At 37.7% G+C, this 25256-nt stretch overlaps 1 protein-coding gene across 4 annotated transcripts in view; it reads right to left on the bottom strand.

The window, feature by feature from the left end:
• The window catches only part of DCC (DCC netrin 1 receptor), a 1203097-nt gene that overhangs the window by 353770 nt on the left and 824071 nt on the right, over positions 1-25256 (bottom strand). For all 4 annotated transcript variants that reach the window (XM_032259518.1, XM_032259520.1, XM_032259521.1 and 1 more), the window contains exons 8-9: positions 24431-24587; positions 1386-1540 (exon numbers count right to left, since the gene is read on the bottom strand). In XM_032259518.1, the coding sequence (XP_032115409.1) occupies positions 1386-1540; positions 24431-24587 (312 nt within the window). The remainder of the gene's footprint in view (positions 1-1385; positions 1541-24430; positions 24588-25256) is intronic.

The following is a 25256-nucleotide window of genomic DNA, read 5'->3' as shown; positions in this document are numbered from 1 at the left end:
AACCTGGGAGCAAGACCAGCTTCGTGGGCATGCAAAGGGTGAAATTGTGCAAGGCCTCATGCTGCTGTAGCCATCCTATAATCTTAATAATTTTTAACCAGATGCCCCTGTGTTTTTATTTTGCAAATTAAAATTATTTGGGTCTTACAAATTATTCAGCTGGCCCTGAGGTTTTACTTCTATGAGGCAAATATTTGTATTATTTGCAGAGCTTAGCCCTCTTCCCTTCCTTCAATTAATACTTTATTCCAATTTGTTATCATCTTGTCTCTGTAGCCCTGGCCAAATGAAATAAATGATGGAGATTCTGTCAAAAGCACACTCAGACCGTATCTCCTGTTCTCTCTTCTTCAACATGCTGATTTATATTACCCAAGAAGTTATGTAATACAAAGGTTACTCTCTCACACTCACAACTACCAGTTAAAATATTTCCAATCTCTACTTCAACTTATTCCAAAAATGCAAGATGTGATTTTGAAGATAAATACAGTTTCATGTATAATGAATAGGAATATAAGCCAAATATCATTATTAATTTTTTTATAAAAAGGAAGTAGGTACAGTTAGGTGTTTAACGTAAAACAGCTTGTTAACAAGTGGCTATGCATTTTATTTTGATTTTAGATTCCACTTTTTTTTCTAATGTGAAACAAAACAAATTTGGCTAATGGCTCATCAGCAACCAATCTTGTCAAAAACATTAGAAACGCACAACAGAAAACAAAATTTTCTGAAGTACAGAAATTGTTTTTGACTATGTAATTTTGGAGCTCTTCCTTTAACAGAGCAGAAATCACTGAATCATACCTTGGTCAAAAACCATTCAGCTGCCTTACTTTGTGGAAAAAAAAAATAGCTGAATCTAGTGATTCAAGTTAGAGGAGAGTGAGATTATCCAATAGATGTTATCCCTCCTCTTCCTTACGTCTCAGTTTGCTTTTAGTAGCTTTTTCAGTGCATGTGGTGCATGTTTAAGTTTTTAAATTAGTCCCTGGATTTAGAAGTTGTATGCTATTGTTCTTTTACCTTTGATGTCACACTTTTTACAAACTCAAAAAACTTGTAAATTCAACAGAGGAGGCTGAAACCCAATGATGAAGATAAAATACTGTCAGGCAGAGTAAATAACTGTCTTAGGAAATGAATATGCAGACTGCATGGATAGATTAGGCCTTTGCCATTATGGTACATGATCTAAGTGAAGAGGCCATTCTATTTCTACAAGTTATCTTACTTTTACATATCCTTGAATTAAATAGGTTACTTAAAAAAATATTGTTCTTCCATTTTGTCACCTCGCAAAGGTTTTGTGAAAGAATTTGAGGATGTTGCAGAGAAAAATAAACATTTTCTAAATACTACCCGTTCCTTTTCATACTCACACTCAGGCTGTGTGGCCACCTTGATGGGTTGAGAACTTTCTCCTGGTCCCCATTCATTGTAAGCCACAACTCGGAAAGTGTAGATGGCTTCTGGCTTCAGGTTTCCCACGGTGAGCTGAAGGGACCCAGGCTGTGTTGTATTCAACGCTCGCTCCCTGAGAAATCAAAGTTGCAGAGAAAGATTATTCTAAAAAGAATACTTTCAGCCAAAACCAGTATTTGATGTGCAAGAGTAGTCAGGTGGATCAAAAGGTTGTTCGCTCATCTAATGTTGACTCTGGGATATAATTCAGCATCTCAAGCTTTCTATAGAAAGTAAACTAATTGGAAGGACCTACAGATAAATGTTGCAAGGATTCTGGGAGTTTAAGCTTATGTCATTCTCCATGAAACTTGCAAAGTGAAGTCTTTTCCCTTGACACTTTACAATTTGAAATTCAAGACACAGAAAAAAACAAAGAGCTATTAAAATAAGAAGAAACATCTGGAATGTAGACAGGAAGATGCGTTTTGTAAACATCCGGCTAATGACAGAAATCAAGGTTTCAATTATTCCAGAAATTGGTCTTTGTCAGTATTGCCAACAAATGCATTTATGCATTTTCTCTCATTGTATGAAAGGAAAATGCAGATGCTAAGTGTTCCTATGTATGGAGCCTGAGTCCCTGCGCAATTAGTGAAAGGAAGTAGATTCCTTCCTGCGTGAACAGAAACTGTAACATATGCCTGTTTGCCTTGCTCTTCAAGCCACATCTATGTGTTCAATATCAATACCTTTATCAACTAAAAACTTCCTCAGTGTTGCAGACTAATGAATTAATCTGCTGATCATGGTTGCATTTACAATGCATATTAAGAGATGATAAACGCTTTGGATATGAATGCTGACATTTTAGAAAAAAACATTGAAGTATTCTTTAAGGACACACATGATTGTAAACCTTCTGAACATTCTAGATATCTTCACTGGACCTTAACATACAGCTGATTGAACTGACTGAAGAAGTAACTTCCTCTAATCTTTTCAATTGTTTCTCCTGGTTTCTACATCTAGACAATATCTCTTGCTTCTCACTGGAATTCTATGTATACTTTAATTTTGCCATTCAGGTATGTTTGGGTTTTGGACATATTTAAAAGGAAGTATCTTTTTCTCCTAGGGAAAACTACATTTTCAAAAAGTAAAAGTTCTTAAGTGCATGGATGACGATTTGTAGGCATATCTACGCTCTTAATATGACTGATGGCAGAGACTGCCTGGCTTATCCTCAAACCCGAAATTTCTTCTTCATGACTAGACCGTATTTTGTAGCTTCCCTGAAGTCTAGTTGAGGCCACGTGACTGATTCTCATCAAGAGTTTGAGTGTACATGATGTGTGCTGATTCCAAGTCTGGCCTAAACAAAACTGCACATGGGTAATTCTCCATGTTCTCTTCCTTCACCTGTTGTCTTGAGGTAGGCAAGCATAGTGACCTTAGAAGTCATTTGCAGGATAATGGAACAATCAAAATTTGCAGTAATTCTGGAGAAGAGCTGGGAAAAGAACTGCCTGTCAATCAGTAACATCCCTTCCATACCTTATAGAGTCAGAAATAGTTTTGAGCCATTATATGTTTTAGGGCTTATTTGTTACAGGAGTTAGCATTATTTTATCTAACACTGCTAGTATTTAAAATATGCACCCTGAGTGGTTGCCAGGGGCTAAGTGATGGGAGAATGGGACCTTAGTCTTTAATAGGTAAAGAATTTTAATTGGAGACAATGAAAAATTCTGTGGACACTACAAAATACATGCACTAATATCACAGAACTGTACACTTACAAATAGTTAAAATTGTAAATATTATGAAACATATATTTTACCACAATAGACAAAAAGGACTCTGTTTGAATCTGGATATAGCCTGAGGTTTAGGTATTCTTTAAGAAGTACAGTGTGAAGTGTCTGGAAGGCTGAACTCTGACTTCTAGCAGAGTAGGGGACTGGATGAGATTCAGCAGTAATCTAAAATAGGTAAGGGTAAGAAATGTGGAAATATGCTCCCATTTGCCAGATACCACACTGCTATATTCTACCAAACTAAGATCATTTAAGTCAACAAGTTGCTTTTTAAAAGAAAACCCTCATAATAGAATTGTATGCCTTGCTGTGTATAGCTCAAAGAGATTGAGCACATGAAGATGGGAATTACTGCTTATTTATTTTAGAAGAATTTTTATATACAGTGCCTTAGGTAGCTTATTGATATAGATAGGGTGACTTCATTATCATGATTTTACATATAGAGAGTGAGGTTTAGAAAAGCAACAAGATTTATTCAAAGGCTTCAGTTAGTGGGTACCACACTGAAGAATAAAATTTGGAACTTAGTCCTCTAAATCTAGTACTGATATCATTCAACAATAGCGGCAAAATAAGGCAGTTCTTCACATCATGGGAACTTTGGGTAAAAGACATGAGGTCCTATAGGGGAAAAGGGAAAATGAGCACTGAGAGACTGCTGAGAGGATGAATTTGTCTATCATCTACTGTGAAACATGTCATAGCATCTTTTCTATACCTTCAAGCAACACTGTTATCAAAGGTCACATTTGCATTTCAAACACCTTGGGTAGCTATAAGGAAAGACAGTTTTCATAATTGACATTATTTTTATAAGTACTAAATAAATTGGATGAAATAACTGTGTTCCAAGTCATGCTGGCCATAATCCTCTGAGCAGGTAGTCTTCTGTACTTTAGTTTTTGAAATAACTTCATTATTTTAGTTTCTGGATTACATGTAAAAATTAGTTACATGGGTATATTGTGTGATGCTGAGGTTTGAGGTATCATTGATCCTGTCACCAAGGTATTAAGTATAGTAAGCAGTAGTTTTTCAGCCTTTGTCCTTGTCCCTCCATTTCCTGTCTGACAGTCCTCATGTCTACTGTTGCCATATATATGTCCATGAATACCCAACGTTGAGCTCCTACTTAACAGTGAGAACATGTAGTATTTGGTTTTCTGTTCCTGCATTAATTTGTTTAGGATTATGGCCTCCAGCTGCATCCATGTAGCTTCAAAGGAAGTGATTTCATTCATTTTTATGGCTGCACAGTATTTCATGGTGTATATGTACCACATTTTCGTTATCCAGAATATATAAGTGGATGTATGCTTCTGGTAGAATTATTTGTTTTAGATATGTACCCATTAATGGAATTGCTAGGCTAAATTGTAGATCTGTTTCAAGTTCTTTCAGAAATCTAATTGCTTTCTATAGTGGCCGAAGTAATTAATGCACATTTCTGCCAACCATGTATAAGCATGCCCTTTTCTCTGCAGCCTCACAAGCATCTATTATTTTATTTTTTCAGTAATAGCCATTCTGACCGATGAGGAATGGTATCTCATTTTGGTTCTGATTTGTGTTTCTGATGATTACTGATGTTGAGTATTTTTCAAATGTTTGTTGGCTGCTTGTGTATCTTCTTTTCAGAGTATCTGTTTATATCTTCCTCCAAACAGGTATACTTTAAAGGAAAAAGAGGCAAGGAAATTTGCACATGTTCAGGTAAGAATGTCCAAGATCATGAAATGAAAATATCACTTACATATAAAATAGGATGTTGGACCTCCTAATGGGGAAGGTTTTATAATCTCCATTAGCCTTCAAAAATTATCCAAAATTAATAATTCATAAAAATTATGTGTATATATATATATATATTCATTGATATGGACAATTCATATTTTCTCAGTCTTACATAAAGTGTAAATAAAGCTTCTTAAGAAAATGCTTCTATGGGATCCAAGATGGCCAGATAAGAACAGCTCTGGATTGCAGTTCCCAGTGAAAGCACAGTGGGTGAGTGATCACCACATTTCCAAATGAATTTTTACTGCCCACAGACCAGGAGATTCATGGACAGAAAAGTGCCACGAGCCTCCAGCACAGCTGTTTGAGCCAGTGCAGCAGGTCTCCACACAAAAACTCACACAAATCCAGGCACCATTTGAACTGGCTACTGGAACACCTGGGAGAAAGAGTCGCCTGTTCAACTGAAAACAAGGGGGCTGAAACAGGGAGCCAGGTGATCTGGCTTGGCTGGTCCCACTCCCACAAACACCAGCAATCTGAAATGCTCTGGATTGAGAGTTTCACAGCAAACACAGCTGGACCTGGGACAGTCCAGCTCTGTGGGGGGGAGGGCATCTGCCATTACCAAGGCAGTCCACCACCGAGGCAGTCTGCCACTGCCCAGGTAGTCCACCATTACCAAGGCAGTCTGCCATTACAGAGATAGTCCACCATGACTGAAGCAGATTACCAAGGCAGTTCTAACCATAACCCTATAAACAAAACTGCAAGGAAGTTCACACAACAGCTAGGCAGAGCCTGTGGCAGCTCAGCAACATCTCTGCTGGAAGACTGTGACTAGGCTACCTCCTTGCTGGGCAGAGCATCTCTGATAAAAGGCAAAAGAATGACAGGAACTTATAAATAAAGCCCAACCTTCCTGGGACAGAGCACCTGGGAAAAAACAGTGGTTATGAGTTCTGCTGCAGCAGACTTAAACATACCTTCCCAGTAGCTCTGAAGAGAATAATGGAGCTCACAGCTCAGCATTTGAGCTTCTATAAGGGATAGACTGTCTCTTTAAGCAGCTCCCCGACCCCCATATAACCAAAGAGACACCTCACGAAGGAGAGCTCAGGCTGACTTCTTGTGGGTATCTTTCTGGGACAAAGATAACAGAAGAAGAAACTGGCAGCAACCCTTACTGTTCTGCAGCCACTGCAGGTGATCCCCAGGCATGCAGGGTCTGGAGTGGACCTCCAGAAGTCCTACGGCAGGGGGACCTGACTGTTAGAAGGAAAACTAAGAAACGGAAACAACTTCTTTAGCAACAAAAAGGATGCCCACTCAGAGACCCCATCTGAAAGTCATCAACCAAAAAGACTACAGGAAGATAAATCTACAAACATGGGAAGAAACCAGCACAAAAAGGATGAAAATACCCAAAAGCAGAACACCACTCCTCCTCCAACAGATCACAACTCCTCACCAGCAAGGGAACAAAGCTGGATGGAGAATGAGTCTGATGCACTGACAGAAACAGGCTTCAGAAGGTGGGTAATAAGAAACTTCTCTGAGCTAAAAGATCACGTTCTAACCCAATGCAAAGAAACTAAGAACCTTGAAAAAATTTTTGAATAAATGCTAAAGAGAATGTACAGCTTAGAAAGGAATACAAATGAATTGATGGAGCTGAAAAACAACACGAGAACTTCGCAAAGCATACACAAGTTTCAATAGCCGAATCAACCAAGCAGAAGAAAGGATATCATAAATTAAAGCTCAACTCAATGAAATAAAATGAGAAGGCAAGATTAGAGAAAAAAGAAATGAACAAAGCCTCCAAGAAATATGGAATTACGAGAAAAGACATAATCTATGTTAGATGGGTGTACCTGAATGTGATGGAGACAATGAATCCAAGCTGGAAAACACTCTTCAGGATACTATCCAGGAGAACTTCCCCAACCTAGCAAGGCAGGCCAACATTCAAGTCCAGGAAATACAGAGAACTCCACAAATATATACCTCAAGAGTAACTCCAAGGCACATAATCGTCAGATTCAGTAGGGTTGAAATGAAGGAAAAAATGCTAAGGGCAGCCAGAGAGAAAGGTCGGCTTACCCACAAAGGGAAGCCCATCAGACTCACAGTGGATCTCTCAGCAGAAACCTTACAAGACAGAAGACAATGGGGGCCAATATTCAACATCCATAAAGATAAGAGCTTTCAACCTAGAATTTCATATCCAGCCAAACTAAGCTTCGTAAGTGAAGGAGAAATAAAATCCTTTATGAACAAGCAATTGCTCTGTAATTTCATCACCACCAGGCCTCCTTTACAAGAGCTCCTGAAAGAAGCACTAAACATAGAAAGGAACAACCAGTGTCAGCCACTCCAAAAATGTACCAAATAGTAAAGAGCACTGACACAATGAAGAAACTGCGTCAACTAATGGGCAAAACAACCAGCTGGCATCAAAATGGCAGGATCAAATTCACAAATAACAATATTAAACCTAAATGTAAGTGGGCTAAATACCCCAATCAAAAGACACAGACTGGCAAATTGGATAAAAAGTCAAAACCCACTGGTGTGCTGTATCCAGGAAACCAATCTCACATGCAAGGATACACATAGGCTCAAAATAAAAGGATGGAGGAAGATCTACCAAGCAAATGGAGAGCAAAAAAAAGCAGGAGTTGCAATCCTAGTCTCTGATAAAGTAGATTTTAAAGCAACAGAGACAAAAGAGAAAAAGAAGGGCATTACATAATGGTAAAAGGATCAATGCAACAAGAGGGGCTAACGATCTTAAATATATACATGCCCAATACAGGAGCAAAAGGATATAAAAGGAATTTCTTAATGACCTACAAAGAGACTTAGACTCCCAAACAATAATAGTGGGAGACTTTAACACTCCACTGTCAATGTTAGACAGATCAATGAGACAGAAAATAAACAAGAATCTCCAAGACTTGAACTCAGACCTAGACCAAGCAAACCTAATAGACAATTACAGAACTCTCCACTCCAAATCCAAAGAATATACATTCTTCTCAGCACCACATTGCACTTATTCTAAAATTGACCACATAATTGGAAGTAAATTACTCCTCAGCAAATGCAAAAGAAAGGAAATCATAACAGTCTCTCAGACCACAGAGCAATCAAATAAGAACTCAGAATTCAGAAACTAACTCAGAACCACACAACTTCCTGGAAACTGAACAATTGGCTCTTAATTGTTGATGGGACAAACAATTAAATGAAGGCAGAAATAAAGATGTTCTTTGAAACCAACGAGAATGAAGACACAACACACCAGACTCTCTGGGACACATTTAAAGCAGTGTCTAGAGGAAAATTTATAGCAATAAATGCCTACATGAGAAGAAAGGAAAGATCTAAAATTGACCCCCTATCATCAAAATTGAAAGAACTAGAAGAGCTAGATGAAACAAAACAAAGCAAAAGGAGATAGACACACACAAGAAAAAACCCTTCAAAAAATCAATAAATCCAGGAGCTGGTTTTTTGAAAAGATCAACACAATAGACAGACCACTAGTCAGATTAATAAAAAAGAAAAGAGAGAAGAATCAAATAGGTGTAATAAAAAATGATAAAGGGAACATCACCACAGATTTCACAGAAATACAAACTACCATCAGAGATTACTACATACAACTCTATGCACATAAACCAGTAAACCTGGAAGAAACTGATAAATTCCTGGACACTTGCATCCTCTCAAGCCAAACCAGGAAGAAGTTGAAACCCTGAATAGACCAATAACAGGGGCTGAAGTTGAGGTAGCAATTAATAGCTTACCAACCAAAAAAGCCCAGGTCCAGATGGGTTCATAGCCAAATTCTACCAGACATACAAAAAGAAGCTGGTATCACTCCTTCTGAAGCTATTCCAAACAATCCAAAAAGAGGCAATGCTCCCCAGGTCATTTTATGAGAACAGCATCATCCTGATACCAAAATCCAGCAGAGATTCAACAAGAAAAGAAAACTTCAGGCCAGTATCCATGATGAACATAGAAGCAAAAATCTTCAATAAAATACTGGCAAACCAAATCCAACAGCACATCATAAAGTTTATCCATCACGATCAAGTAGGCTTCATCCCGAGGATGCGCATGCTGGTTCAACATACACAAGTCTATAAACGTAATCTATCACATAAACAGAACCAAAGACAAAAACCACATGACTATCTCAACAGATGCAGATAAGGCCTTTGACAAAATTCAACAGCGCTTTATGCTCAAAATTCTTAATAAACTAGGTATCGATGGAATGTATCTGAAAATAATAAAGGCTATTTATGACAAACCCACAGCCAATATCATACTGAAAGTGCAAAAACTGGAAGCATTCCCTTTTAAATCTGGCACTAGACAAGGATGCCCTCTCTCACCACTCTTATTCAATGTACTATTGGAAGTTCTAGCCAGAGCAGCCAGGTAAGAAAAAGAAATAAAGGGTATTCAATTAGGAAAGGAGGAAGTCAAATTGTCTCTATTTGGAGATGACATGATTGTATATTTAGAAGACCCTATCGTCTCAGCCCCAAATCTTCTTAAACTGATAAGCAACTTCAGAAAAGTCTCAGGATACAAAATCAATGTGCAAAAATCACAAGCATTCCTATACACCAATAACAGACTTAAAGACAGCCAAATCAAGAATGAACTGCCATTCACAACCGCTACAAAGAGAATAAAATACCTAGAAATACAATTGACAAAGGATGTAAAAGACCTCTTCAAGGAGAATTACAAACCACTGCTCAAGAAAATAAGAGAGGATACAAACATATGGAGAAACATTCTATGTTCATGGTTAGGAAGAATCAATATCATGAAAATGGCAATACTGCCCAAAGTAATTCACAGATTCAACACTATCTCCATCAAGCTACGAATGACCCTCTTCATAGAACTGGAAAAAACCACCTTAAACTTCATATGGAACCAAAAGAGAGCCCACATAGCCAAGTCAATTCTAAGCAAATAGAACAAAGTTGAAGGCATCACACTACCTGACTTCAAAATATACAACAAGGCTACAGTAATCAAAACAGCATGATACTGGTACCAAAACAGAGATATAGAACAATGGAACAGAACAGAAGCCTCGGAGGAAACACAACGTATGTACAACCAACCGATCTTTGACAAACCTGACAAAAACAAGCAATGGGGAAAGGATTCCCTGTTTAATAACTGGTGTTGTGAAAACTGGCTAGTCATGTGCAGAAAGCAGTACTGTACCCCTTCCTGACAACTTACACTAAAATTAACTCCAGATAGATTAAAGGCTTAAACTTAAGACCTAATACCACAAAAACCTTAGAAGAAAATCTAGGCAAAAACATTCAGGACATAGGCATAGGTAAGTACTTCATGACAAACACAAAAAGCATTGGCAACAAAAGCCAAAATAGACAAATGGGATCTAATTTAACTCCAGAGCTTCTGCACAGCAAAATAAACAATCATTAGAGTGAACCAGCAACCAACAGAATGGAAAAAAATTTTGCAATCTACCCATCTGACAAAGGACTTATATCCAAAATATACAAAGAACTAAAACAGATTTACAAGAAAACAAACCAACCAACCCATTCAAAAGTGGGCAAAGGATATGAACAGACACTTTTCTAAAGAAGACATATATGAGGCCAACAAACATATGAAAAAATGCTCATAATCACTGGTCATTAGAGAAATGTATATCAAAAGTACATTTTAATACCATCTCACGCCACTTAGAATGACTATCATTAAAAAATATGGAGACAACAGATGCTGGAGAGGATGTGGAAAAATAGAAACACTTTTACACTGTTGGTGGGAGTGTAAATTAGTTCAACCATTATGGAAGACAGTGTGGTGATTCCTCAATGACCTAGAAATAGAAATTCCATCTGACTCAGCAATCCCATTACTGGGTATATATCCAAAGGATTATAAATCATTCTATTATAAGGACACATGCACACATATGTTCATTGCAGCACTGTTTACAATAGCAAAGACTTGGAACCAAATGCCCATTGATGATAGACTGGACAGGGAAAATGTGGCACATATACACCATGAAATACTATGCAGTAATAAAAAATGATGAGTTTGTGTCCTTTGTGGGGACATAGATGAACCTGGAAACCATCTTAGCAAATGACACAAAACAGAAAATCAGACACCGCATGTTCTCACTCATAGGTGGGTGTTGAACAATGAGAACACATGGACACAGGGAGGGGAGCATCACACACTGAGGTCTGTAGCGGGGGACTAGGGAAGGGACAGTGGGGGTTAGGGAGTTGGGGAGGGATAACATGGGGAGAAATGCCAGATATAAGTGATGGGGATGGAGGCAGCAAACAAACCACATTGCCATGTATGTATCTATGCAACAATACTGCTTGTTCTTCATAGGTACCCCAGAACGTAAAATGCAATAAAATATATATATTTAAAAAAAAGAAAATGCTTCCATGGTACTGATTTGTAAAACAGAACCCAAGCAAATGCACTGTGCTTGCTATGTAAACACACCTTCAAGGCAGATCTATGGTTTGTCGTCTAATCACGTACTGGTTCTGCCCTGGGCTGACCACTGGTTTCTACAATACAGGCTCTTAGTGGTTTTAAACCATGGTTTAATGTAACCATTTCAATTTTATGTGCCACTTTCCAGAAATATGCTTATCATATCAAAGGTAGTTTGCATCAAAACTCCCTTTGATATGACACCTGATACTTAACATGGATTTTTCCATAAATGGCAGTCAGTGCTATTATTTTATAATGATAACGAAATATATAACTTCATAAGAAATAAATCCTATTGCATTCAAGAAAGGGACTTTTCCACAAAGTATTTAGAACCAGAAATCTGAGGGGAGAACATAATGAGAGGTGGAAACATATAGAAAAAACTATATAGTTATGTTTCACTGACCTTTGGATATGCCATTCTTCAAAAAAAAACACTTTATATTTTCTGTCATATTAATTTTGTTTGCAAAGGTAAATCAAAACAAAGAGTGATCATATCTACAGACATTGAACAAGTTCCAATAATGATAATAATCATTTTTAAAGAACTAGGAACTTTGTTCTCTGAGGAACACTGAGGGGAAATAGGAGTTCTCTGAGTTCCACATTTCAGCTTGATAGTTTATGGTATCTGATGTCCTCACTGTTGGCTGAGCGTCTCCTGCCAAAATGCTGTGTGGCTTCCCTGGGTTTTTCTGGGGTGACATCAAATTGCTAAAATTATGCAAAAGCATTCTGAGAAAATGGTATTTCCTGCTATGTTGTCTTTCACAGATGTGTTCAGTTCAAGCCCCAAGGAATCCCAGGAAGTTTTTAATCACTCTTTCCAGGTTTTAATAACTGTAAACAAAAAACAGCAAACCATTTCTTGACAAGTAAGTAACATCTGAGTTTGCAAAAGCAGTTTATTATGTGGTATTTCTCTGGTTCCACTATAGGCCAATACTAGCCACCTAAAGTAAAATTTTCCATGATAGCTATTTGAAGCAGTAATTAAGGGTTTCCTCTCTGCTCACTCTAGACCATATACCCCTTTAAATGGGCAGATTTGGGGGTAAACTTGGATTGTTCTGCCTTTCACTGAGTTACCAATCCCTGGGAAAGCAGTAGGGACCCCAAACCTCCTCCATCTCAGTGATGTTCTCTCCTATGAATCTGAAGTCATAATTACCCTTCAAATACGCAGAACTCAGACATGAACTGTAACACCACGTGGATTGTTAGACAAAGCTTCCTCACCTCCTTTCTTTCCCCCAACTCTAAGTTGGCAATGTGGGGGAGTTAAGCCATTTTCAGGATAAGTCTACTGAAGTAAAGGGATCAAGTTACCTGTGCCTGCCTGAATCCATTCACTGTAAATTTACTCACTGAAAATTCGCAGCGTATCAAATATGCAAAGTCTGACTCCTCGTGCTAAAAAGTCTGTAGGCAACTTGCTCTTTGACTTTTACAAGGAGATTATAAGAAGAGTTAGTTGATAAGAAACATTTATCTTCCCTAAATTCTAGTTTTAGGTACTTTGAGTTACCTGGTTAAAGTGTCGTGGAAAATAACTGTTTCTATTCTAAAAGCATACACTTTGACCCACTAAAATAATGTTCCTGCTTTGCTGAAATCAGTCAGTATAAACCTTCTTAAGCACTGACATCTTTTGAAGCATAAAGTCAAACATGGCAACTTTAAATGCACCCTTGTGCAATTTACACTGAGACCTAATTCTGGGAAGAGTATATTCTCCTGTGCCTAGAACTGCTCCCTGCTTTGGTCGGTACTTAAATGGATTGCATTATAATAGCTTTTTCTAGTGTTTTGCCATTAGCCTTCTCAGTTTCCCCTAGCATCCATTGATAAAGATATCCTTTTAACACACACAACCTGTCAACTCCATGCTCACAACCTTACGCTGGCTGCCATTCTAGGTTAGTATAATCTCGCTTCTATGGAACAAGAGCCAAAGACCTTCACAATGTGGCCCAAAGCTTTGCAGAGTCATCTGCAATGAGCCAACCTGCCCCAACAACATCTATGTCCATGTCGGCTTCTCTGCTTTTTCTTATTTTTAATTTCCTTTTTTTTTTCCTTTCATTTCAATTGGCCTAGAGTTACTTTCTCTTGACTCATACATCCTACTCTGTTTGGCAAAAGCTTGTTTCGAATGAAACCGAATTGGAATTCAATTCAAAAGAAATGTTTACCTGAAACTTCCTAACCGTATGTATTCCATTCCAGTAGCATTAAATGCTTTCTTTGTGTTTTCATTGCTTTTCATTTACACATCTAGTGTAGAATGTATCACATTGTATTTGTGGACATGTATTTTTTTTGACTTGATTGTAAATTATTTAAAATGAGAAGCCATATTCCATTTGTATTTTATTCACACTTAGCATATAGATTCACGGAGCGTAAACAATGGCTATGTTGCTAGGGCTCATAATTTTTTTAAAAATAAATGCATAAATACGTGTGAAATTAAAAGAGAATAACTACACAAAATCTCTACATAATCTGACCTTAGAAATGCCTAGAATACTGTATTCTATTCCATGTTCCATCCCCATTTATTTTGGTCATCTTTGGCACGTCACTTTACCTTCCTGGGTCTTGATTTCATTATTTGAAAACAGAGAATGGGGTCCTCTGAAAGAAGCCTCATTAACGCTTTTCATTAGGAATAGAAAATAGAAAATCTCCTATATCCACGTGTGTGTGTGTGTGTGTATGTGTGTGTGTGTCTGTGAACTTCTATGTGGTGTGTGTGAACTTCTATGTGGTGTGTGTGTGGTGGATGTGAACTGAATTCAGCACTTCTATTTTTACATTTCAGAAGTAGAGTTTACAGATTAAACATGATCCTGCTTCTTAGTGGATCATTTGTAGCAAGTCTCTAGCATACATTTTTAGTAAATACATAAGTGCCTCAGAGTGTTAACATTTAGATACAATTTGTGAGTTGAGCAACAAATGCTGCCTTGAGGTATCAAATACCTAATTAGTTGCTGCAGGGAGGAAGCATTACATGAATGTTCCTTTGTAGAGAAGGAGTTATGTTATTCTTAGTGGAAAGATTTTAGCACCTCCTTTTTATCTATTCTACTTTCATTCATTATTTCTTTAGTGAATGCCAGAATGTTATAACAATTAAAAGATTTCCAAACTGAAATATGGTGTTTAATGGACTAGGGCTCAAAGTGATAGCAGAGTGATAAAGTGATAATCACTCAAATATCACATTCCTTATTGTCCTAAAACCATAGGTTTGGAAATCAATGCTATCTTAGAGAGAAAGGTTTCAAGATGTTTCACTGCCAGATAAAGCTTAATGAAGATTGGAAATGGTCTTCTTTGTCAGAGGTATTTCCACTAAGTTTTGGTTAACATTTGTTTTTTTTCTTGAATTGTTAAAAAGGATAAATCTAGGAATGAGCTTTTTAAAAATGTGCTTTCATATAATCTGCTTCAACATCTAGCACACACTTGAGACTAGTTACATAACAAAGAGCTACTGTAACTGCAAATAAAAAGCTATATTTTGGGAGTTGGAGGGAATCAGTTTTTGGTTTCAAATTCTTATTTAGTTTCAGCCTCTATCGACATGATAAATGTGACTGAGTTCTGGGTTCTCTTATCATTCTGTCTCCTTGGGATGGTCCATCTTACCCTTCTCTAGCTGCAGTGACCATCCATATGCTGACAGATTCCTGATATATATCTCTGTCCCCATCTCCTCTGAGCTTCAGATTCCTGTTTTCAAGGCTCTTCTTGACATTCCTACTTGAATTTTGTAAAAGTTTATCAAGTAAAACTTGTCTAAAACTGAATTTATGATCTTCTTTTCAAATATGGACCTTTTCCCGCATCCTAATCTCAGCTGGAATTGCACCATCATCCCTCCACTGGAATAAGCCAGAAACAAAGCAACTGTTAACCCCTCCCTCCTCACCATTCATGTACAATGCATCATTACCCAGTCCTGTCAGTTTTGCCCCCTAAATGTCTCACAAAGTTCTCTCCACTGCTCAGTCTCCACTGACAAACCCTCAGACCAAGCAACCTCCATCTTTTGCTTGGACTTCTGCAACAGCCTGCAAAATGGCTCTGGCACCTGGCTGACCTCTGCTCTAGCTCCCACTCTCTAGTCACAGTCATCTTTTCAAAATGCAAATCTGATTGTGGCAAAGACATCACAAGCACACTTTTCATAAATGCTCTCACAGAAGCATGTTCCTTTCCACGAAAGCTCTTAACTCAGCATGTGGTTATATATTCATCAGTAGGATGAACCTTTCAAGATGAACTGCTTCCAGAAAAACTGATGGGTTCTCTTCTATTTTCAATATGCTGCTGGACATGGACATATAGTGAATTGACATTCAACATTTGTTCATTTATATATGACATTTGTAGATGGCTGTTTCATTTTTCAATATGCATTAAGTCCACTGGCGAAATAAAATCATTATCCTCTCATTCAATAAATTAAGAACATTTTGAGGTATAGGGATGTGGTTTTATATTTTACAGAGAAGCAGAGTGGGGCTCTAAGAAGAAGGTTAACTTTGCCAAACTTAAGTCAGGTCCATAATGTCATGCTTAAGATTTTGAGTCTTGTTCTCTTTCTATCACCGTATGCTCCCTCATGGATAACAAGCTCCATGAACTGCAGAGTCCTCAACTCTGAAGTGTGGGGAAAGAATATGTAAACACCATGCTGAAAAGGTAATATACCATGGATTCTAAAAGGAATTCTCCATATCAATCATAAAAAGCTGGTTTCTAATCCTGAACAGTGAGCAGAGGTTTCTTTGGCAGCATAAAGCAATGTAAAGCGTATATTGCTGCAAGTTGGAAGACCTAGTTCAGCCTTTGTTCTGCCACAAAACAGTGTGTGACCTTGAGCAAGTCAGGGGATATCTTGGAGCCTTCTCTGCTTCATTTGCAAAACGAAGATACCGGTCCCTTATCTGCCTACCTCACAGTGTTATTGTGAGGATTAAATTGAATGATGCTCATAAAAGGGTTTTAATTCTCTCATCTGCACTCCCACTGTACTTTATTTGTAGCTCTTTCAGTGAATGTCTTTCACTTTTTATGGCACGGCGAAGAGATCACTGGACTAGAAACCTGGCATTGAAATCGTGGTTCTGATATTTAGTATTTGTGTGGTTTCTTAGCAAGATTTTTCAGTCTTCCTGAACAGGGAAAGGCATACGCATCTGTGAAATGGAGATCATCATAAATACCTTATCTGAGGATCAAATGGATGAATGCTTGTGAAAGTAATAAAATCCCCTCTAAATAAGAGTTAAGATACACCCCTGTATTTCGTTTAATTTCCAACCCACATGATGATTTGCACATGGCACTAGCTAATTAGAATTGAATGTTTTGGGTTCACCAAACAAAAAGCAAGTGTTTTAGGTGCTTTCATTTTACTTCATATAAATGCTCATCACAACCTTACACATCAGATGCTATTATTATCCCACATGAGAAAATAAAGTTACCAGAAAATGGCCAAAAGCCACACAGCTGATAAAATACCAAGTCGGCATTTGAACCCAGGTGGTTCAATTCCACAGCCACATAGCTTTAACCTTTGGGTTATACTGCATTACACTTCATAAGTCATTTTAGTTATTGAATGGGAGTTATAATGTTCTTTATATATATATAGAAAATACAAAAACTTAGCCAGGCATGATGGCATGCACCAGTAGTCCTAGCTACTCAGGAGGCTGAGTTGGGAGGATCCACTGAGCCCAGGAGTTTGCGGCTGCAAGCGAACTATGATCACACCATTGCACTCTATTCTGAGCAAGAGAACAAGACCTCATCTCTCAAAATAAATACAATAATAAAAATTCACTAGTGTGTTTTATTAGTGGTAAACAAATAATGCAAATCAACTTAGCCATTAAGTCGGAAAATTATTGGAAAGAAACATATAAAAGTATTGCATGTCATAATTCTATAAATATCAAGAACATTTAGTTCTCTTCCAGGTTAATCCACTGAGGAAACAAGATGATAAAGAGATTGAGAGTGCCTGCTTTGGACTACAGTCTGCACTAAATTCTAGTTCTACTACTTACTAGCTCTATAATGGAGGTGTAAACTTCTTCTTTAAGTCTCCTCTGGGTAAACATACTTTATGTAAGATGCTTAGCCTGGTACCTGGCACAGTAAGTGCCCAATAAATGCTTGCTGTCACTGTTGGTGATAATACTATGGTCTTGAGCATGGGATTTTCCTCTGAGCATTGATCTCTGAATGTTTAAGTAGCAGGAAGTTAGTCTGCGATCTCAAAGATCACTTTCATTCCTAATGATCTTTAGGTAGTTAAGAGGGGATGGCTAGATATCTGTGAAGCAATTACTTCACTGTGAATTTTAGCTTTCATGTTTGGAATGTATGCTGCTCTCTAATTTATGAAATAAAAGCACCCCAAGGGGCTGGAGAGAAAGAGGTGAATTATGGCACTTGCATTATTTACAACATTAACCAGTCAGAAAGGTTCATGATAACTAAGCTAGAATAACTTTCCTGAACAAAGTTATTGCTAGTCTAAGATAAATGTTAAATTCATAACCTTTCAGAAAGGTATGGTGTCAGCAGCTAAATAAACCTACATGAACAAACAAACATCACAGCTAACTGCTAAGAAACAGTGGTGTATTTTATGGCTCCAGTTGAGAGCAAGAGCAATAAAAATAAATGGAGATATTGGAATCAAATTTTAATATCAAAACTTTTTTTTTTGCAATTAAAAAAAAATTTTGAGCCGGGCGCGGTGGCTCAAGCCTGTAATCCCAGCACTTTGGGAGGCCGAGGCGGGTGGATCACGAGGTCAAGAGATCGAGACCATCCTGGTCAACATGGTGAAACCCCGTCTCTACTAAAAATACAAAAAATTAGCTGGGCATGGTGGCGTGTGCCTGTAATCCCAGCGACTCAGGAGGCTGAGGCAGGAGAATTGCCTGAACCCAGGAGGCGGAGGTTGCGGTGAGCCGAGATCGCGCCATTGCACTCCAGCCTGGGTAACAAGAGCGAAACTCCGTCACACACAAAAAAAAAAAAAAAAGAAAAAAAAAAATTTGAACTGTACTCAGCTTATTCATCCTCCTCAGTAACACAATTTATTTTATGGGGGTAAGAAAAAAAATTCTATCTCTCTGACCCCTTTACCATATCGTTTCTGATCAGTATCATGAGGCATGATACTGGACACTTCATCATGAAACTGTAAGTTAGATCTAGTCTCAATCAACAGGCAAAGAAATACACATGTACTCAACCAAACGTCAAACTGAATAAAAGGTGGCAAAGGCCCTATAGTAATGTAATCAAAATGAAGAAGTGAGATAAAGGCAAAATTGATCAATTCTGAGTTGGAGGACCATGGAGAGTTCCAAGCAGTAGTTGACATTTCAGCTAGGGCATCAATTCAACAAATACTTAGCGAGTGTCTACAATGTGTTAAGTACTATTCTAAGTGCTGAGAATAGCTCAGTGGATAAAGAAGGTAGAAACAGCCTTGCCCACAGGAAGATTATATTCTGGCGGGGAGAAAGGGGATTAGGGAAACACAATTTGCCAGTAAAAGGTGATAAAGGCTATGGAGAAAAATAAGAATAAAAAGGACATAGGAGGTACCAGGGCTTAGGACAGACTTTCATGAAAATGTGACATTGCAGCAAAGATTTGTCAGAAGTTAGGGAATAATCGATGTGGATCTCTGAGGAGAAGAACATTCTAGGGAGACTGATGAGCAAGCACAAAGATCTCGAAAGAGGGTAATTCTTGGAATATTTAGGAAACATAAGGAAGGGAGAATGGATAGGAGTGAGAAAAGAGGAGAATAGTAAAACTGCTACGTAGTGAGGTTAGAGGTAACAAGAGGCAAGAGCAAGGACTTCTGCTAATACTATGAATGAGACAAGCATTTCACCAAAGAGCTTTGAAGCAGAGCAATGACATACCCTAATTTATGTTTTAAAAGGTTGACTTTAGCTGCTATGATAAGACTAGAATTAGGAGATTACTGCAGTAGTTCCGATGAGATTTAGTTGTACTTAAGGAGGCAGTAAGGAGTGGTAGGACTCAGTATACATTTTGCTTTTGGTTTAAAATTTTTTTTTTTTTTTTGAGACAGAGTCTTGCTCCGTTGCCCAGGCTGGAGTGCAGTGGCTTGATATTGGCTCACTGCCACCTCCACCTCCCAGGTTCAAGCAAATTCTCCTGCCTCAGCATCATGAGTAGCCAAGATTACAGGCATGAACCACCAAGCCCAGCTAATTTTTGTATGTTTAGTGGAAACGGAGTTTCACCATGTTGGCCTGGATGATCTCGAACTATTGACCCCAAATGATCCACCCGCCTTGGCCTCCCAAAGTGCTGGGATTACAGGTGTGAGCCACCACACCTGGCCATGTTTTCTTTTTATTTGATTTTAATTTTTTATTATGAAAATTTAAACAATATAAAACTAGGCAGAATAATATGATGAATGGTTTTATTCTCCTAATTCAGCTCAAAATATAAAATCATAGCCAGTATTCCAGTATTATTTTATAACAAGACTTGGTATGTTATTTCATGGATTCAGGATATATTTTGATGGTACTGCCAAGATTTGATGATGGATTTCATGATAAGAATTAGTAATTAAGAGTTAAGAATTATTCCAAATATTTTGGCCCGATCAATGAGAAATATGAATATTTCAGTGGTGGGGGGAACTCTGGAATGATGAAGTATTTGGTGGGAAGGAGTTGGGGTTGAAGTGAAACATGTATTTGATTTTATCCATAAGTTTTAGATGCCCATGGGACATTGATGTTGAGAAATCAAACAGGAAGCTGAGCATATGAATCTGAATGGCAGGTAAAATGTTAGGCCAGAGATACAATTTTAGAACACATCAGCATGCTCACAGAATACAGTCAAGGAATGGATGAAAGACTTGAGTCCTGAAGCCATTCAATATTTACAGATCAGAGAAACTGAGAGTAAGAAAGTAAAGAGCCTGAAAATAGTAGCCAGAGGGAATGAGGAGAGAATGTGCAATAGAAAACTGAGTGAAGAAAGAACTTCACAAAAGGAGAAATGATCAAATGTGACAAAATGTGCTGATTGTTCAAGTAATGTGAATACCAGGAATTGACTATTAGGTTAGCAACAGGAGGTTATTGGTGAACCTTGATAAGAGCAATTCCTATTACATTCTAGGAACAAAATAGTTATTGGAACATGATGTAAGATATTGGAGTGAAGTTAGACAATTCAAGGAATGTTCCTATGGAAGAGAACAGATCATGGAGTGCTGAAGAAGAGAACAGTGAGATTGAAGTCGAATTTGTTGCAATGGAAGATCCGACTGCATGCTGACACGCTGATAGACATAATTCACCTTAGTGGGAGAAATTGATGAAACAGAACAGAGAAAGAATGGCTTAAGATTTGCTCTTTTATGTTGTAAGAAAAGATGGGATCTTATGCCCAAGTGAAGGTTTGGCTTTATCTAAAGAGTACAGGCAGTTATTTTACGGAAATTTGAGGAAAGACAGATTACACGCTTAAAAAGGACACATTTGTGTTAAAAAAAAAAAGTCACATATAAAAGCATATAGAATTCCCCTTCTGATATTTCATGAAATTAAAATCAAGGTCAGGTAAGAGTGGAGGAAAGAGGGAAGGTGTTGGAGACTTGGGACAAGAGAAAAGGGTATGAAATGTCATTAGGAGTATATGTGAGAGAGGATGACTGATAAATGTAGCATAATTGCCAGTAGCATTAATAAGCAACATGAGATTAGTAGCTATGAATTTAAAGTGTGACGAATCAGCCCAGTTGTGCCTTTTCCATTAGCTATATTCAGCTTCAAGAGCACAAGTGAAGAGTAAGTAGAAAGTTATATTTACTTGAGTTTGTTTTTGCTAAGCAAGTAATAGGAAATGAGAGTAGCAGGCAAAACGTTGATGCAAGTCAGCAAGTATTTAATTGCTCTGTTTACTGGCTATGGAATTATAGTTAAGAAATAAGTGAAGGAAAACAGGAAGGATAAGGGATACGATCAAGGGATTGTAGGTCTCTGTGAAATCAAAAGTTTGTTGTATTCAGAGTCCCAAATAAAGAATAGTAAGACAAGAGTCTGGAGACTGAGGCAAGAATACGACTTGAAACTGAGATAATGAGAGGTTGCAGTGATTGGTGTTATCGAGGTCCATGGCATAACCATCGGAGTGAGTAGCCAAGGGGGTATGGAGGATTAATGCTTCGGATTGAAGATAAGAAAAAGTTCAACAGAAGAGGAAAGGACAACATTGTATAATAAGCAGGCTTGTGAACAATTTCAAAAATAAATGGTGCACTCAAACATAGCAATTTCAACCATTTCCCCTTCCCCTTCTTCTTCCCTTTATCATCCTCATCCTCCTTCTTCCTATTCTTTGGGCCTGAATTTCAACTTTTTCCACATTGTCTCTGAGCTCACACTCTTCTGAGCCCTTCCATTCTGCCTGCATGCAGTAACTGCCCTGAATTCTTTACATGAATTCCCTCAGTTCTCATAGCAATGCTAAGAGGTAGAATTTATCTTCCTTTTATTCTAACAAAAAAGTATTATTCCTATTTAATACATTATTAAATACAGAAAAGTCACACATCTGGTAAATAGTAGAAATATTTTCAAATCTAGCTCTTGTGACTTCAGTGAAAAATTTTTAGCCATTACAGATTATAGAAACCACACTTTTACATATATCCATATGGACAGATAGATAGAGATACAGATAGATTGGGGCTAGACTTCCATGGAAAGAAGTTTGAAGTTACATGTGCATGTCTTTGTATAGTAATTTTATTGTATTTAAGAACCAGTCACATTCTGGGGCAGTGGAATGAGTGATCAAAAGAGTATTTCAAAAAGATAACTACAAACAGTGAGGAAGGTGAGGAGTGATTCCCAGAGGTCAAGTAAAGATGTTGAAAGTAATAGAATAAAGAAAGCATGTCTGAGCTGTGGCCAAGGTAAAGGTGACAAGACAAGACTTGATGAGGAGTGGCAGTGCTGGGAGGCAGCAGTCAGTAAAACATGGCATGAATTTTTTGCTTGGTCAACGGGATGGAAGATACTAACATAAACTAAAAAAAGGAAAAATATGCATAAGGAGAAGACAGTATGTTGTAGGTAGGCTGATTTAAGATGCCTCCAGGAAATCCATGTAAAAATGTGAAGATGACTGGGTCAGAATTACTGCTTCCAGTTTCCACAACTGCACACGCTGAAATCCAAGGAACTTAGGAGGCATCGTAAGATCACAAATAGTTGCAGAGATAACACTAAAACAAATGGCTGTTTCTTCACAGTAATAATAATCTTAGTGATCATAAGGTAATATGGGTGTTGGGTATGTCTAAATTTTTTTGAGAGGAAGTCTTACTCTGCCGCCCTGGCTGGAGTGCAGTGGCATGGGTCACTGCAACCTCTGCATCTCATGTGCAAGCGATTCTCCTGCCGCAGTCTCCCAAGTACCTGGGATTACAGGCACGTGCCACCACACCCGACTAACTTTTTATATTTTTAGGAGTGACATTGTTTCACCATGTTGGCCAGGCTGGTCCCGAACTCCTCACCTCAGGTGTTTCACCCACCTAGGCCTCCCAAAGTGCTGGAATTACAGGTGTTAGCCACCATGTGTGGTCTCTTTCCTTTCATTTTAAAGTAAAGTCAAATTGTAAAAGATAACAGAAACTTTAAAAGGCTATACTTGAACTTGATGCCAACTGGAAAGGATAGCATTTTGAGACCCAGCAGGTGAGGAGGGGTATTGTACCACCTGAGCCTCAGACTGTCCCATGTTGAAGTAAGTAACATTTTGGTTTATCCAATTTCTATTTTCCCTTTTGAATTCTAAAGATCACCACGTTTACAGCACTCACAGATCTGAGGGACTAGATGCCTAGGACATGGATCTCTGTTTCCCCTCATGTGGAACTTAACCAGTATTTACCTCCAACTTAAACATCAACTTTCAAAGTCATAAGATGGTGAAGCATCTTAAGGGAAAAATGTTGGGGAAAAAAAATGCCGTGGATCGTAATCTTGAAACCAGACGGGTACAACTCACTTTTGCCTAGTCAATAATAATATTCACAATAACAACTTCTACCAAATACTAGACACTCTGATATGACGTTAATATATGCAACCTAATTTAATGTTAGCAAAAACCTTGCAAGGTATGTATTATATTTTTAAATTTTATTTTTTCTTTTTAGTTTTTTAAAAACTTTTAATTTTCATGGGGACATAATAGGTGCACGTATTTATGGGATGCATGATGTATTTTGATACAGGCATGCAATGTGTAATAATCACACCAGGGTAAATGGGGCAGCCATCATCTCTAGCATTTGCCTTTTGCATTGCAAACAATCCATTATACCCTTTATTGTACATTTTAAGGTAAGTATTATAAATTCCTCCTTATTAAGGAGGAAAATGAGGCTCAGAGAAGTCATTTTTTTTTGAGATCATGTGATGTCAATGACAAAAATGGAATTGCAAACTAGCCAGAATAAGTAGTGCTTTCATAACCACGAATATACAGCCTAATTCTGTTTTCTGCTTATGACTCTGAAAATGAAAGAAATAAAAAATTGATGTAGTATATCCTTACCCTTTTCAAGGAAGTTTTATATAAATTATTTAATTAGTCTCTGTAAACAACATTGCTTTTAAAAACTGCACTCATTTAGAAATGGGTGAAGGAAATAGTGGCGATTTCACAGCCTCTTCAAGGCTCCTGTCCAAGATCTCCTCCTGCTATTACCCAGTGGTATCGATTTAAAGAGATGATGGATTAAGCTGAATTTTACTGGTAGTATCACCTACCTGTTGTCACCTTCTCTGGAGAAAAATACCGTGAAGGTTTGAATGTTCCCTTTTGCTTCTGCAGGTGGACGCCAGCTGAGACGGACAAATCGGCTGGAAACCAAGACAGGGACCACATCTCTGGGAGCTGAAGGGAGGACACTGGAGCTTGGGATAGCTAAGGAGAAAGAATAGGAGGCTATCAGGTGTCAGTGCCATAAGTAAGAATTGGGTAGGAAGGCAGAGCCAACCTATTAGCAAGCATCTCCATGTTATATCATGTTGATTCTAAAGGAAGGAAGAAAAGCCTGGTAATGCACACAGTAAATGAAATAAAAGCTATATTTGTATTTCTTGGGTTTAACAAGTGTGGCTAATGACATGTATATGATTCCATTGCATGTATATCCAATTTGATTACCCATGGATCTATGACAATAAGAAAAAAATGACTGTTTAGCCAAGAAAAGGGGAGAGAAATTTGGCAATGTGAATTTTTAACAAGCACTTGAGTTCTAGAAAGACCTTACCTTAGGCCTGTGGATAATATGATTCAATATTGTAAAATCATTATACTTCTCATGACTTTAACTGTTAATAGAAAATGTTTTTGGTAAGAGACAAATTATTTTAAGTAATTAATATTTCCCTGAATTGTTTCAGAAATGAAGCACAGGTTGAATAAGAATATGGATAAATGAATAAATGCATGTATCTATATTTCAAGTAAAAGATGATATTACAATTCAGAAGATAAACTCAAGATACACTAAATCTAAATCTAAATGTATGGTGATTATTTGTCAAAAATAACCTACTGGCATTTTTAAGAGTTCTAAGAAGAGCT

Source organism: Sapajus apella, unplaced genomic scaffold, assembly GCF_009761245.1.
Source record: "Sapajus apella isolate SASKATOON/1434 unplaced genomic scaffold, GSC_monkey_1.0 scaffold109, whole genome shotgun sequence".
Lineage (NCBI taxonomy): Eukaryota > Metazoa > Chordata > Mammalia > Primates > Cebidae > Sapajus > Sapajus apella.
This window is presented reverse-complemented; position numbering and strand designations above follow the sequence as displayed.